Source organism: Emydura macquarii, unplaced genomic scaffold (assembly GCF_026122565.2).
Source record: "Emydura macquarii macquarii isolate MOO-44397 ecotype Brisbane River unplaced genomic scaffold, CSIRO-AGI_Emac_v2 contig_2676, whole genome shotgun sequence".
In the NCBI taxonomy this organism is placed as follows: Eukaryota; Metazoa; Chordata; order Testudines; family Chelidae; genus Emydura; species Emydura macquarii.
The window spans coordinates 24,801,632-24,818,080 of NW_027132813.1; the positions used below are offsets into that span (position 1 = coordinate 24,801,632).

Here is a 16,449-nt window from a genome sequence, read left to right on the forward strand (position 1 = left end):
ATTTGTGACTGAGAGAGACTTCCAAAAGGAAAACGCAAAGGGACAAATTTAGTTATAATTTGTGTAGTTCCACAAAGGCAAAAGCCAGCGTAAACAAAATGTTCAGCATTCTTTTAGTTACTCATGCATCTCAGGAAATGTCTTGGGCCTATTTCATTAGTGTTTAAATATTATCTATTTGTATTTTATTAAACTAATTGTGTAACCCTTACACAAATGCAACTCTGATGGGCATAATAAAAATAGAGAGGGCAGGCTTAATATTAAACGTTATGTTGAGATTGAATACTCTATTACGCAAAAAGTGTGGATGATACAGTACAATGCACCTTTTTGATGTATGTAAGTTTAGTTTTCTTTTCTGCTAGAATTTAATAAAATCCCTATATCCCAGTGACCTTTGAGTGTTGGAAGAAGGCTGATAGCCCAGGAGGCCACTTAGACCTGGGACTTCAGTTTAATGCATCAGCCATGTCGTGGAAAAGAATCACACTGCTACATTTTAAAGTTGGATCAGGTGCAGCTTTAATTGTGACACACACACAATCACATAACCATAGCTATGGGGAATACTATAGCCATAGGGAAAACCCAGGTGGCTATAGGGAAGTCAAGCAGCATGTCTGGATGCTGGGCAAATGTACTTCACCTGGCTACCAGATACAAAAGACTTATATAGGGGTTGCTTAGGTTCATTTACATGTTGATCGTATAGTGGAATTTGATTAACAGTTTATACTTAACAGGAAAGACAATCACAATGCACAGTGGGGTACACCAGACGCCCTCACAGGAACGCCCAATGAGTCACTTGATTATACAATCAGGTTTTCAGGGACCCTGGCTAACACCCGAAGATGGTGGTGACACAATACTTGTTCAAATGCTAATTTGTATGGAGTAAGTATCTATGGGGCCAGTAAGACAAAGGGGGGCAGGTACTGGTACTTATCAAAACAGTTGAAGTCTGTTCAGACTTCAATAAGGCTTAAGGCTCATAACAGAGACTTGCCTCTTGGGTGTGGTTCAGAGACCTCTTGTGGGATTTTAACATCTTTATCCTAATTTTAGTTGAGGCATTCTGTTAATGGTTTAGCCTGGGGCTTCTATTTCAGTTTCAGGCTACAACTTCAGGCCAGGCCTTCTATGACCAGTTTCAGACCAGGCATTCTATTAATCAATTTTATGATTAATTCTTTGATTCCACAGCCACACTAGATGAAGGATCAGGTTTGGTCCTCTGATAGGAACATCTCCTTCATTTGGCACCAGCATTATTTCCTTTGTCCTTGGCTTGTATGACTCAGAAGTGCTTGAAGGGAGGAGAAAAGTCAGTGCTGCCATTGGACAGCTGAGTTGACACCTCTTTATAATATCCCAGCAGATGGAAGTATCTTGCTTTCTTCTTGAGAGGCTGGATCTAGTTCACCTGCTGTGATGAGCCTGATATTCTAGGTCACTGCTGACTTCCCTTCAGTTTCCTGAGCTTGATGCTTAGAGAAGAAAACCAAAGGAGGAATAATTCCATTATTAGTTAAAATTAGCTTCTCAAACTCTGTCTGTCTAAAATGTCTGTTCTTCTCTGTTCTATGGCATAACTGGAGTGTCCCTACACACCTGCATTCAATCAGGTACCAAAGGGAAGGGCTGGAACAACCTAATTGGTGGAGGCTTGTAAAGTGTGTTTCAAAGTGAAATAGGGACTTGATACAATGCTCCTAGTATAAGTCATATTACAGCAAAAGCAGAACTTTATATTAAAATTATATTATGGGCCAGATCCACAGCTAGTGTTAATTTGCACAGTCTGGAGATGCACTAATTTTACTTTGCTTAGAGTCTGATCCTATTTTGATGGACTGTATTCTTATGCAGATTAAGAAAATTGTTTATATCGGTTTAATATTTTTCTATACACAATATTGCTGTAACAATTTTTGAAACTCCTTACTTGTGGCAACATTCAGAAATCTTCATTCATTTAATGATGCAAAATATATTTATCTACGTCCCATATAATGTATACTACATTGAAAAAGCCATTATATAGAGAGATGATTTGCAAATATTATATTTTTAATATACAGTCAATAAAATATATGGTGTGAGCTAAAACCTGAATTGAGGAAATTACAAACTAAAAGATACTTGAATTTTTGCAGTTGAGTAGATGACTGGCTTGTAACAATATACTGAAGTGTGAACAGCTTAAAGAAAAAAGGTAGTGTTCATTTGATGACAAATGATCTTTATAGTTTGAATCAAGAATTTTCAGAAGCACCTTTTACCACAATATTTTCTTAGAACACAGATTTATTTATATTTCTCAAAACTGAAGGCTTTTATTTCAATTTTAGCAAGCACAAGGATTTTGTCCTCAGTTCTAGTGCACTTTCTTGTGATAACTATTTAATTTCTCAAATATATTTCTGGTAAATAACTTAAGAGCAAATCCTTAACACAGTGCACAGCCTAAATAAGCTCACACCATACTGGGGGAGACCTGTGGAGAAAAGAATCCTTTCTCTAATGTTGCAGAGTTGTTTGGTGGGTGGTATTTCAGCCTCTAAGATGCAGTAGTCCCTGGACTCCTGAGCGCCTTTACATGGGGAATTGCTGGTGTGGAGTGGAGTGGTTGGGAAACCCTGGCTCATCATTGATTTGTAGGAGCATGCTTGGTTGCAGGAAACCTGTGTGGAGCACCCTTGTATGGTCATTTCCCCATAGATAGATAGGTGGGAACAGGTTCTGCCCCTTAATAGCACAATAAATGTATGTGGTGCTATACAGTAATCAATGCCCAACATGTAACAGGCCCTTGAACCAAACAGTTTGCAATCTAAACGAATAGTATAATGTAGTTCTGCTAACTTGCACTTGATTTTCTGGTCTGTAGCTGAAGGAATTAAAATGGAAACAACTTATACAAATTATTTTAAAAGGGTTACAATACCACCAAAAGCAACCATTAGAGGCTAAAATGTAATAGAAAAAGTAGTTATTTTACTAATTTAAAAATAAGATTTTTATGCTCACTGGAAAAAGAACAGTGCTTAGAAGTGTTTATTGGTCCTGGAAGTATTCATATTGGTCTGCCAAAAACTCTTCATTCTGACAAGTCATGAAATGCAATGAATTTAAGTGCATGTATCTCACCTAATGTTAATCAACAGCATATCAGAAAAATTCCGGAGGTAGGAGGGAAAGACCGTGGGATTTTTTGATAAGTGCTACGAGCTTTAAAAAATAGAAATTACTATCTCCACTGTTATAGTTAGTAGTAATTGTAAAGTGCTTTGAACATTTAAACAACTAGGTAAATATATAATAGTAGTCATCTGCGTTGTGGCAAAGTCTGAGAAGCTGTTTGAATCGGATGCTGTTGCTGATGTCCTAATCAATTACTGATTTCACATTAGAGAGGAGCTATGATGTCTCAATTAAAAGTTGAAAATATTGGTTTTTGGCCTATTATTCAGAAGTCATATATTTTCTTATTTTAATTGGAGTCTGGTCTACACTAGGTTGATGTAGCTATAGTGTTCTGGGGTGTGAAAAAGCAACATCTGAGTACAATAGCTATGCCGACCTAATCCCTGATGTAGATGCAGTTAGATTGATTGAAGAATGCTTTTATCAGCCTAGTTACTATCAGTCAGGTAGGTGGTATTCTTACAGTCATGAAAAAGCCCATTTCATGACTGTAGGCTGCATATACACTACTAGGTTATGCTGACATAGCTGGGGCATTGTAGCTATATTGCTATAGTCCCCTTATTTTTAGACATGGCCTGGGTCATTGCAGTTCCCCTTGAATGGAGAGATGTGAAGTGTATCCACAGTAGTCAACTGGCACCCAAAGCATTTCAAACTTCACAGGACAGGAAACCTCAGAGGAGTTTCAAATATTAACATTTTATGTTCTATAAAATAGACATTTTACATAGTTTTATATTCATTAACAAATGAAAATGACACCCACATTTTAATACTGATCACTGGAATTGAAGGGTTATGGCAGCCAATATTTTCATGAGCCCCTAGAATTAGATATTCTTATAAATGTTAAAGGTTAGGATTCCAAGCTATCAGATAGCTTACAATGTTGGTTCCAGCTCTGAAAGCTCTCAAGAATAGAGACTTCTAAAATCAGATCAGAATTGAAGGTAGCAGAGGAAAAGCATAAATGGCAATCAGGGTGATGTGCCTTTAATATCTGGTGAGAATCACCAGCCTTCCAGTGATATCTAGACACTTTACAAGGCATGAACAATAAAATGTCTTCTGGTCCCTGGAAGCAACAGAGCCATTTTGGCAATGGGCCAGAACTTAAAATAGCCATTTTGAACCTCAGACCTATGCAACTTTTTATCCCTGCAAAGTCACACTAATCACCACCACAGACTAACAAGTAAAGAAGTTTTTTGGTTTGCTTTTACCCATCTGGTTGAAGTAGCCTGCTACACTTCTGCAGGTTGGGTCTGGGGAGAAGAAAGGAGGGTTCCTTCCCGTATCCTAGGCCACTATTCAAGATTGGTGCTTTAAGTCATTGGATTTGGCTTTAGCTAGATCAGTGGTTCTCAACCACAGCCCATAGGCTGCAAGCAGCCTAATCAGCACACAGCTGGGGCCCATGTGACATCTTGAGGGCGGTACAGATAGCATTGGATGCAGCCCATATAACACGCATGTGCTGCCCACAATGGTAAATTGTTTGAGAACCACTGAGCTAGATATTCTTGATATTCATTGCTAGACCATTGGAGGCTTTGTGAATGTTGATTGGCTATAGCTGGTCTCTTTACCAGCAGTGTTGTACATGTGAAGAAAATCAGATTTCAAGTGTAAAGGGATTTTTGTTTTGCAATGCTTATCAATCAAGTGATTTTTGATACTTCAACATCCATTGTTGGCAATTAACATTTTTTTAGTTAAGCTGTTCACAGAGGGTGTATATTGCTACTGAATCAGTAGTATTTTACATTTTAAAATACTGACTCAGTGGATAGTGTAAATTTAAATGGCCAAGTTCTTCACTCTTTGGCTTCCACTGAAGTCAGTGATTGCCAGATGGCTACAAGCATCAAAGGACAGAGTTTTTGAGCTAAAGACAGATTTATTGAGAGGTCATCTTTTTGACACTGTTCTTTGTGCCTCACATAAAGTAGAGTTAAATGTTTGTCAATACTCTTAAGTCTTAATAAGGATAATTTAAATACAAGGCGTTTCTTAAGTGCCCATTCTAAAATCAACAAACATGGACGAAATAACTTAATTTTAGGATTCGTATTGCTAACTTAAGGTGTTTTTATATTTACATAGGAGGACATAAAGCTCAGATCTTTTCCTCAATAAGAAATGACTTTTTATATAATGTATTTTAAAATATATGTATCATTCAAAAATATCGTAGTTTGACTATTGATTTTGGGGTCTTAAATCTTAAAAAAGGACCCTGGCGATCCCGAGGAAAGTGGAGCACAGGGGAAATTGGTGGAAGCTCTCAGGCAAATGAGAATTAATCATAGGGGCAACTACCGCCACCTTCTGGAGGAGATGCTGACTAGTTACAGGCTAGCTAAAATACAGGGAGAAGAGTGCACTGCTGAACCAGCTACAGCCTCTACTTCCGATAATCATGCTGGACCCAGTGACCCAGAGGCAGACACCCAAACAGACTCTGAGAATCACCTTGCTGAAATACAGAGCTCTAATGAAGATTCAGGGACGAATGAGATGAGTGATAAACAGGCTTAATGTCTTTGTGTTTCACACAGCTGATTTGATAGCTTGACCTAGCTGTTCGACTGTATTCATATGTCAGCATATTGTCACATCAGTTCTAGAAAGTTAGTTTGTTTGTACCTAAGTTTATATGTACAGACTTTTTAATATAAAAAGTCATCCTTTTCTGAGTAGTTTAAAAGTTACTATTTACTGTAGTTTGTATTTACATTTTATATTATGTGTAGCAGGAGGTCATCTACGTTACTGATAGTTTTAAGGTTTTACTTTTTTAAAACCCTATGACACCAGTGATAGGAATTTCTGACAGATGTGAAAGCAAAAAAAGTTTTTATTGTAAGCACTCTGAATGATGAATTTGCTGAACATATATTATTTATCATCTTACTCAAATACATTTTTTGTTCACATTACTGAATAGTTATTTCACAGCACAGTATCCTACGTATTGCATGTTTGTTTGAGTTGTATATAGTTCACCTTATCATAGTTACAAAAATAATTATTCACTTATGTTTTAGGATATGTTACGCCACACTTTCTTTCCTCAATGTATGGTCCTTTCAATTTAGACTGTATCCTTTGTTCAGTGTGAATATCTTACTTATTTTCTAGAAAACTGTATCCTTCATTATTCCATAGTTCAGAACTGATGTATATCAGATAATATGTACTTAGAATTAGTGCTTAGTGTGAAGCTCTAAAAATGTGTTTAAATCCAAATAAAGAATACGATGTGGAATAATATCTGTATGCATATTGACTTTTTTTAAGTAATTTTGTTGATAAATGCTACCTCAAAAAAAGCTTTTTGGAAGTTCATTTGAAATGTTAATTATCTAGACATGGTTTGGAAATATTTGTAGCTACTGTTAATAACAGACAACAAGGATCATGATACTGTTCATTAAACTAGCTGTTTGTACAAATATTCTGGTAATTTTTAGTATCGTGAATCTAATTTGTGCTCCAGCAATATTTCATAGTTTTAAATTAAACAGTGCAATAAAATTGAAGTAAACATGCTGTTGTATTAGGTCACATTCTATCTGTTTTTGATATTCGTCTTCATAGTGTGTACACAGGTGCACATACACTGATCTAATTGAATGTGTGTATTACCATATTACTATGAATCTGTCTGTAGTTAAATTTCCAAAATGCCATTGTCAAAAGTATGCCATTGTCAGCAGTGACAAAGATATTTTGGCACAGTTGCTGTTACATTTTTGGTTGTAGTTGTTGAAGCACTTGCACAAAATTATAGCTTTTATCATCCCAACATATATAAAGTTCACTACCTCAGTGAGTAAGATTGTGGGAACCTCTTTCTAAATCTCGATTATATTTCAAGAGTTCAGAAATCTCCCTTCGCATTCCACAGATTTTCATTTTTTTTTTTTTTAAAGTAATGGTTAGCTGATGGATTGATGGAATATATGCTGAGTGATTTTGTTTAGGGCTTTATTTATATTAATTGCGATGCATTTTTATTACGTTAATATATTCTGTAAGAGAAAAGCATAGCTAAGCTTTCAATCAATTATATCATGCTGCTTCCAGAGATGAATTCCAGCAATTCTGGGGATGGAGGTATATGGAAAAAGTTGGGTTTTTTTATATGCGTGTGTGTGTTTAACTTAATATAGAAACGGGGGTGATTCCTTTCATTCTTTACTTGCTCATGTTCCACATTATTATGCTGTTACAATTCAGTTAATGATGGATGTAGTTTTTTGTATTGGAGAGTAATAATATTTTTCCTCTTTTCCTGTAGGGTGCTGGAGATCTAGAAGATCCGTGGTAGCCTTACAAATCTACTAAAATGCTTTTGATTCTGAAAAAAATGGGGAAAAAAAACTTTTAATCGGTTTTCTTCAATTTTGGTGGATTTCCAACATTTTGTGAAATGGGCAGAAAGATATTAGAATTTTCCATCACTTGTTTATTTTTGTGTTTTCTGATATTGCCACTCTTAGCATTGCCTGTATTATAGTATCTTTACCAGCCTCAGGCATACTGACTCCATCTTTGTTGAACTTTTAGCCCTAAAAAACAAGGAAAAAGTGATTCTTTCAGCAGATCAATATATGTACCTGAGGTGCATGGGATTGTAGTTGTACTCTGAAGATACATTGTGGTTTAACAAAACTTAACATATAAGCATGAAAGAGTACAAGTAGTTGTATGGGACATTACTTATTTCACTTTACCAAGTTGGAAGGCTTTTGCAGTTCTGTGGCTTGGAAGTAATTTCATTTGGGCAATATGCTATAGGATTTGTTATTTTTAAAAATTTTCCAGTTTTACATGTATTACCAGACTGTTAGGTTTCCCTACAGTTTCCAAATTGTGATATGTTGCCTACTGCTTGCTTGATAATAAGTGTATTTGGCAATAATATAAGAAGATTTTAGGCATCTAAAACCAATAAGAATTTTACGCATGTGTACAACACATCCTTAAACTCTTGCTAGGAAAAAACTTTTAAAACCAAACTGATTAATTTATGGCTAGATGTAACTTACTTGGACATCTCACTCACTGCTGCAGGTTTTTTTTAAAAATGCTGAAAATTTGCCTTTATTATAATGTAAATTGTGATTTTGTTCTACATGTGGTTTTCTATAGTTTCCTCTAATTTTTCAGCTTAAGATACATACAGACAGAAGTCTTGTGTAATATGGATATAATTTTTAATTGTTTGCATTATTTTCAAAGCTCAAATTTATCACTGAGATTACTATAAATACAGTTAAAATTATCTATTTTAAATCTAAGAAAATATTAGAGATATTTTCATGGGTTCAATGACCTTTCATTTTATAAGCAATGGGCATGGTACAGAGTGGCTGTCATGTAAGGTACTTGAAGATCTTAGTTTAATTCTATTTTTGCAATAACCTTGATTTTTTTCTGACTTATTTTGAGTTGTGCATGTATTGAGTCCAGTAGATGCTAAAAAATGGAGAAGAGTAAAGTATTTATCTAAAAAAAATAAAATAAAAAGCTATTGGGGAGGGGAAACAATGAATGTATCCATCTGTACATGATTTACATGCTGTGGATGCCTTGTAAACATTTTCCTATTTGTTTAAACTGTGTTTCAGCGAGGATGTAATTGCCCTTGTATGTAGTTTAAGCTAATGACAGTCATCAGCTGGTTTTGTGTGAAATGAAATTCATGCTATTTTTCTGTAACTTTATCCCCATGCTGAGTCTGTAAAAACACACATACTGGTGCCTATGGCCAGCTTTCCCAATCTTTTTGATTCATTGTGTATCTGATTTTTTTGTTTTGTTTTTTTGTTCTAGAGAGGATTATTGCCACAATATATTTTATTTATTCATTAGATTTTAGCCTTGTAAGTTAAATGGTTCCAAATGATGATGTTAACAGATATTTGTCCCTTTGCTGGGTTTTAGGGGTCGTTAAAAGATACGGAATGAAGAATGCAAAATGGTTTATTGTTCAGACTGTCTGCTCTGGTCCAACCCTGTACTGATAGTACCTTCCCAGTATGATATTGTGATGTTTCATACAATACAGTGAACATAACCAACTTGTTATCTTCAATAAAGGATTGCTAAAACAGTGTGATACACTGCTATTTTGTGCAGAAGAGATTTATGAAGAAAATGTTGGTAGTTTGATATTCTTTGTTCTTGTGTAATCTTAAAGATTCACTTTTTTCTTTCTTTGTTCCCTATATATGTATTTTGACAATGCAGAAACTTCAGCGTTTGGTCCTTTGGTATCATGCAAAACCAAAAATCTCCAAACAGGCACCTCTGTAATACACAGAACGGCACAAACAGTGGGATGATTTTGGGCCTATACCTGCCATCAACATCTCACCTTAGTTGAGTTTTAATTTACTCATTATTCCAGAGGTTAGAGTGTGAAATCAAGTCTGATAAGAACGTCAGATGGAATTTAAAAAAAAAAAAAAGGTGATTGGGATTTGATTTTTAGTGATAAGTTGATTGAAGATCCCCAGCTGCATCTGCAAAAATGAAATTTAAAAAAACTGTCCAAATGTAACATCCTGACAATCTCAATTTAAATCTGCAAATTCGAATAGTGGCTTTATACGTTCTAGTAAAGTACTAGGTAGCAGTTACTCTATAGCAATAAAAAAACCTCCATGACAAATGATACAGGCAACATAGTCATTAATTTTGACCACTATTAAATGTTTATACTGTAGTGGAATGTTTTGGGAGAGGGTGAGAATAGCAAGTTAACGCTTTTGGTATTTCAGATACAGAGCTTGTTGTAATTCCATGGATGAAGTGCATATAATCAGTGTCCAAATCAGAAACTATTTTATCTGGTGCCGGATTTCGCCCATATGTGCAGACTTACAGGTGGCATACACATCAGGGACGTTTTTCGCAGAAGAAATCTTAATCCTTTCCAGCAGTTTCCCAGGATGAGATTCTAAAACAGGCATTTCACATAAATGTAAAATCTTGAATTTAGTCAGGAAAAAGTGCAGCCATAATATTCATGAATGACTCACAGCAGGACATGGATTCTGGGCCTAGTTTTCCAGAAGACATTTAGTTGCTTTTGTGAGTGTTGTTTTATTTCAGCCTGATCTTTTTAGCATGCAGTCTTGTCTGCACACCTGATTAACTAGCAGTTTTAGTTCCTTCTTACAGTGCAGTAGGGAAACTTGCGTTTCTTCTCATAGGCCCTGTTTCTGCAGAGATTTCCATTTACACTTCACAATATACTGTGAAAAGTCTTATTGAGGTCAATGGGACTACTCAGACTGTGTAAAGAAAAGCCCGTTCAGAAGTCTTTGCAAGACAGTGCCTTAGTCCATACAGTTATCTCACAAATATAAATTAGGTCATCCTTTCCCTCAGATGCAGATTTTTATGCATCTACTTTTTCAGGAATTATGCCATTAGACTTCGGTCTGATTATCGCTGTTGGGTTTAATATGTGGGTGCTGGTTGGTGTTGGTGGCCTGTAATATACAGAAGGTAGACTGGATGATCTGGTGGTCCCGTCTGACCTTAAATTCTGAAGGTGACTGTGACACCAGAAAATGTTTTTTCACACTTCAGCATACCCAGACTACTTCAAGTACTTGCTCATGTTGATTCCAAGGTGTGTGCGTGCCATGTGTACAGACCCGGTAGGCTTTTCCCCTAATGGTATCCATAGGAAAACAGATGGGTCACTAGCCAACACCCAAACCATCAGGTTATAAGAGCACAAGTGGAGTGTGACCCATGCTGGATCACTCAGGCACCGCTTCCACTGCAGCAGTGCAATCAACTTCCACCCCAGAGAGGGCTGCATTGAATGTGGTGTCTATGAACTCCCCTGCCCAGGAGTTTGAGGAGGATGACTTACAATTTCCCTCCACTACAGAAACTTTTGAGGCTGCCAGGGAGCTCATCAAAAGCATGGTGCCACCTCGGCAGACCTGTGAAAGAGCACCACAGGCGGAAGACCCAGTGCTGAAGAAGCATGTGATACTATCTAAGGGGAAGCCTGCAATGATGCCCCATAAATCATCACCCCAACATTCTTCCTTGGCACCACAGGGCACCGCACTGCCTTGGTCTCCAAGGAGCAAGTGCTCCGGATCCAATTCCAAGGCAGAGTCATTCACCTTCGGGTGGAGTCAGCACTGGGAGAGGGGGAGGTACTAGACTCTAGAGCTGTTCACCCTTTCTCCATGCCATGACCACTCCAGTGGCAGATCTCAGCCCAGTGGCCATTTTGGACCCCATGGGCCTTTCACCAAGCTCAAAGGTCTCTCTCAGGATGTTCTTCTTGATGGCATGTGGGAGCAGCCCCAGTTGGAGACCATTCCCCGGTTTGACACAGGTACTGAGCCTGACATCAATCCTTGGCACCAAACTTGAACACATGGCAACATGGGATCCCCTGGGCACAGAAAGTCAGGAGACCGCCCTAGTAAGGGCATCATCATCCTCTTCACCTGACAAGACAGCTGCTGGCTCCTCGCTGGCTCTGGCAGTGGAGGACAGTAGAGCCCACCAGGAACTCCTTCGCAGAGTTGCCCAAAACCTGGGGCTCCAGGTCTCAGAAGGGGAGGTAGACCCAGTGATGGATATTTTAACTCCATCATGACCAGCTAGGGTAGTCCTGCCTCTCATAAAGACTATTCAATGGTCCATGAAGGCACTGTGGCAGACCCCAGTCTACATTCCCTGACTGCCAAAAAGTTAGAGGAAGTATTTTGTCCCATCTAAGGACTACAAGTACCTCTATACCCACTCCTCTCCAGGGTCTTCAGTAGTTGTGGCAGCAAATGAGAGGAAGAGGCAGGGGAACCAAGGCCCTACACCCAAGGCAAAGGAGGCAAAAAAGATGGACTGGTTCAGCATATATTCTTTCAAGACCTGAGGTCTGTGCTGAAGTTTGCAGAGTCCATCCCATCTGATTCCAAGGAGGAATTCACAGCCCGGGTGGAGGAGGGCAAGGCGACTGTGAAGGCATTGTTGCAAGGGGCCCTCAACACAGCAGATGCAGTAGCCTGTTCCATGGCTCTGGAGTAGCGATGCGCCGTAGCTCTTGGGACTCCCTTGCGAGATCCAACAGACCGTTCAGGACCTTCCTTTTGAGGGTCAGTCTTTGTTTTCTGATCAGACTGACTTGAAGCTGCATAGTCTCAAGTATTCTCAGGCCACCCTCAAGTCCTGGGCCTACACACTCCAGTGCCTCAAAGGGAAGGCATTTTAAGCCAAGTTATAAACATGGCTAGACCTGCGATCTGTCTGTACAGGAGTCTCCTTCACTCCCCCATCTCCCACCTTGACCTTAGTAACTGAGGTTTCGGAGACAGGTTAAGGGGGCTCATCTAGGATGACTCAAGGACTTTGATCTCTGGAAGATCTTTCTACCCATGTCAGTGTGAGAGAGCTAAGAGCGATACACCTGTCAAACCTTCAGTACCCAGCTGGAAGGCAAATGCAACAGACAACACAACAGTATGATAGAAACAGACACGGTGGAGCTTGCTCCTTTCCCCTGTGCCAGGAAGCCCTTGACCTGTGGCAATTTTGCATAGCTCATACGATTCATCTAGAGGGGTCCTACCTGCCGAGGTCTCAGAATGTGCTGGCAGACTACCTCAGCAGGTTGATATCCTCCTACGAGTGGTCCCTCTGTCCAGATGTGGTGACCAAAAACTTCCGGAGGAGGAGGATTCCCCACATAGACTTATTCATGACAAAATCCAATTGGAAGTGCACACAGTTCTGCTCATTCCAGAGCCCCAGTCCAGGGTCAGTTGCAGATGTATTCTCATCCTGTGGACAAAGACACCTGTTCTTTGCATTTCCTCTGATACCTCTGATTCACAAGGTCCTTCTGAAAGTCAGGAAAGGAGGATCTGCAATAAATCTTAATAGCCCTGGCTTGGCTGCACCAGCACTGGTATACCACGCTTATCGACCTCTCGGTGGAGACTCCCATCAGTCTTCCGTTAGTGCTCAGGATTCACGGATCACTCAGGATTATGGCCGCCTTTGCCACCCGAACTTACAATCCCTCCACCTAACAGCATGGAAGTTGAATGGTTAAACTCCCAGGAGATGGAAGCAAGTCAAGGAGATCCTCTTGGGTAGTAGGAAATTCTCTATTAAGGCTGGCTACCTACCTGGCCAAATGGAAAAGATTCTATATCTGATCCATGCAGAAAGGCACTTCTCCAAAACAGTCTTCCATGCCTCTTACCTTGAGCTACCTGATACTGAAAGTCCTTGGTGTTTAAGATGTATCATCAATTAAGGTCCACTTGGTAGCAATCTCAGCCTTTCATCTTTGGGTAACAGGCCGTTCAGTCTTTGCAAATCCTACAGTAAGTCACTTTCTCAAGGGCCTTGACAGGTTATTTCTTCAGACTCGTCAGCTGATTCCCCCGTGGGCCCTTAACCTTGTGTTATCAACATTGATGAAGCTGCCATTTGAGCCAGTAGCAACGTGCTTGCTCCTATACTTATCATGGAAGGTTGCCTTCCTAGTGGCCATCACTTTGGCCAGGAGAGTTTCAGAACTTGAGGCCCTCATATCTGAGCCTCCTTATATGGTCGTCTTCAAAGACAAGAGTCACGTGTGCCCACACCCAGCCTTCCTTCCATAGGTAGTGTCGCAGTTCCATTTAAATCAGGATACATTCCTTCGGGTTTTCTACCCAAAACCACACACCAATAGCCAAGCGCAGAAGCTTCAGTCACTGGCAATTAGGTGGGCATTGGCTTTCTATATAGAAAGAACTAAACCATTCAGAAAAACGCCTCAACTCTTTGTAGCAGTAGCAGGCAGGATGAAGGGCCCCTCGATCTCATCTCAAAAACTCTCATTGTGGATCATGTCGTGGGTCAAGGCCTGTTATGACATGGCAAAGGTGCCGGCCCCAGCATTGACATCCCATTCCACAAAGGCCCAAGCATCCTCAACAGCTTTCCTAGCTCAGGTCCTGATCCAGGACATCTGTAGAGCTGCAATGTGGTCGTCACACCACGAAGATATGGATAATGTTGCCGTTACTCATCAAGCCAGATGACAGATGCGGCAGTTGGTAGGGCAGTGCTGCAGTCTAATTCATTGAACTCTTCCTCCTCCTCCTGTGGGGCTGCTTGAGTGTCACCTCCATGGAATTGACATGATCAAGCACTTGCAGAAGAAAAGACGGTTACTAAACTTCCATAACTGTTGTTCTTTAAGATGCATCGCTCAGGTCCATTCCAAGACCACATGTCTACCCCTCCGTTGGAGTTTGCCAGCAAGAAGGAACTGAAGAGGGCCTTTATAGGCAGAGCCCTTTATAGTGTGCCATGAAGGCAAGCCTCCAGGGGGCTCCAGAGCCGACTCTACAGATACTACTATGGGAAAAACCTTCCGGCGACTGTGCATGCAGTTCACACATACCTACTTAGAATGGACATGAGCAACACATCTTGAAAAACAACAGTTAACGGAAGGTTAGTAATAGTCTTTTATGTTCTGTAAGTGAACATGCTTCTAAAGTGATGATGGTCTCCAAATAACTTGATTTTCTTTTAATAGTGTTCTAGTAGTTGGAAAACGTGCTTATCTTTGACTTGCACATTGGTGTGGAAAAAAAACTAGACATCTGACTTTGCTTATTCTAATCACTAATTTGTTCATTTATTACATCTATAGCTGCCATAGGCAGAAGCCAACTAACAGATCTGATTTTTATTACATTCTTTTCACAATACCATAATGGAAATACTTTGAGACAAGGATGAAGAGAATTGTTCATGGAATCCTAGTGGGCTAAAATGTCATTCCCACCGAAGAAATCTATGTTCATGCTAAAGAAGTTCAGCTCACTTTCCTTGTTTCATAAGTGAACGTTTTCAGATAGCTTGTATGACAGGTCATGGAGTGCACTGCAGACAGTATTGTCTGCATCTGATAGTCTTGATTTCATTATCAAACTAAAATAAACCTTACAGAATCAGGTCTTTTAGTTAAACATATAAAATGAAATGAGGAATTAAACAATAAGAAATGAGGGCAAAATGTTGCTACACTTATTTCCAGAAAGGTTTACTATATGCCTACATTTAAGCACACAAATACTCCCCTTCACTTTTTCCCTGTGTGCTTATTAAACATGCAGCAGCCTTTGCAGGATCAGGCCAAAGTGCATATTAACTTTGTGTAATTTGTGTCAATATTCCTGATAACTAAACACCAAAACTAAATTCTGAAGAATTTGTGGTTATTGCTACTGTTGTATTGCAGGTCTGATCTGTCCATATCCATGCATACGAAGACTCTCTCTGCTGTAGAATTCACAATATGAGAAAAAGCAGCATATGAAAGGAAGGGGAATGAGACACACTCAGAATATTTAATATCAATATTCCAAATGCATGAAGTGAGTCTTGATGGAAAAACTTCATTTGAGAGCCTTCTTTCATGCCAATAACCCCAATCACTAATCTAATAATTCAGCATGAAGTAAAAAAATATATTGGATCCCCAAAGGCCAAGTCCTGCAATGTTTGAGAATTAAAATTTCATAATGAAGTCAATGGAAATTTTGGATCTGTATGGAATATGGACTCAGCCCCTAATAGATGGTTGATGCTTCTGAAAGCGTTTTAGTGTACATATTAAACTGATATTTATTATTTAGTTAATGGAAAATGTACTCTAATTTTGTTTTACAGTTTTTAAAAACAAAGAATGGGTGACAACTTTGAAGTTTTAACATACACAAAATGAATGACCTTTACAAGTCCTAAATTTCCTTCTTGGATTTCAGGTCCTCTTGGAGTGAAAAGACATGAAGAATGAAAGCACCAACAAAATTAGATATACAAAGCTCAAGTTCTGCCTTTATCTCTAAAATGAGTTCTGTTACCCATCTGGGAGCATATGGACATAATTACAATGCAGTATTGTAAATACAAAAAAGGACAATTTCCCAAAGCAAACTACCTCCAAACCAGCCTCTGGTGATAGCTTGATTAAAAGGAATTTAGCCTTGTGGGATGTCTCAAGCTGTGCCAGACAAGTTGACAAAAGAAATTATGGAGTCGAGGACTCTCTGTTGAAAACACTCATCAGCACCCAAGTGACTAAATTTCAGGACAGTTAGCCCAAGTGTCCCAGCTGAATACAACTGGAGTGACTGCTCATAGTGGAAAGGGTGTTCTGGTAGCCAGGCCTCA

General features: G+C 39.0%; 1 protein-coding gene across 4 annotated transcripts in view; it reads left to right on the forward strand.

The window, feature by feature from the left end:
* Positions 1-9,343, forward strand: part of PPM1B (protein phosphatase, Mg2+/Mn2+ dependent 1B) — a 113,039-nt gene extending 103,696 nt beyond the window's left edge. For 2 of the 4 annotated variants that reach the window (XM_067565071.1, XM_067565072.1), the window contains exon 7: positions 5,452-7,503. In XM_067565071.1, coding sequence (XP_067421172.1) covers positions 5,452-5,757 — 306 coding nt within the window. In that variant the 3' untranslated portion in view covers positions 5,758-7,503. The other 2 variants (XM_067565073.1, XM_067565074.1) reach the window with 2 other exon arrangements.
* The last annotated feature ends 7,106 nt before the right edge of the window (positions 9,344-16,449 follow it).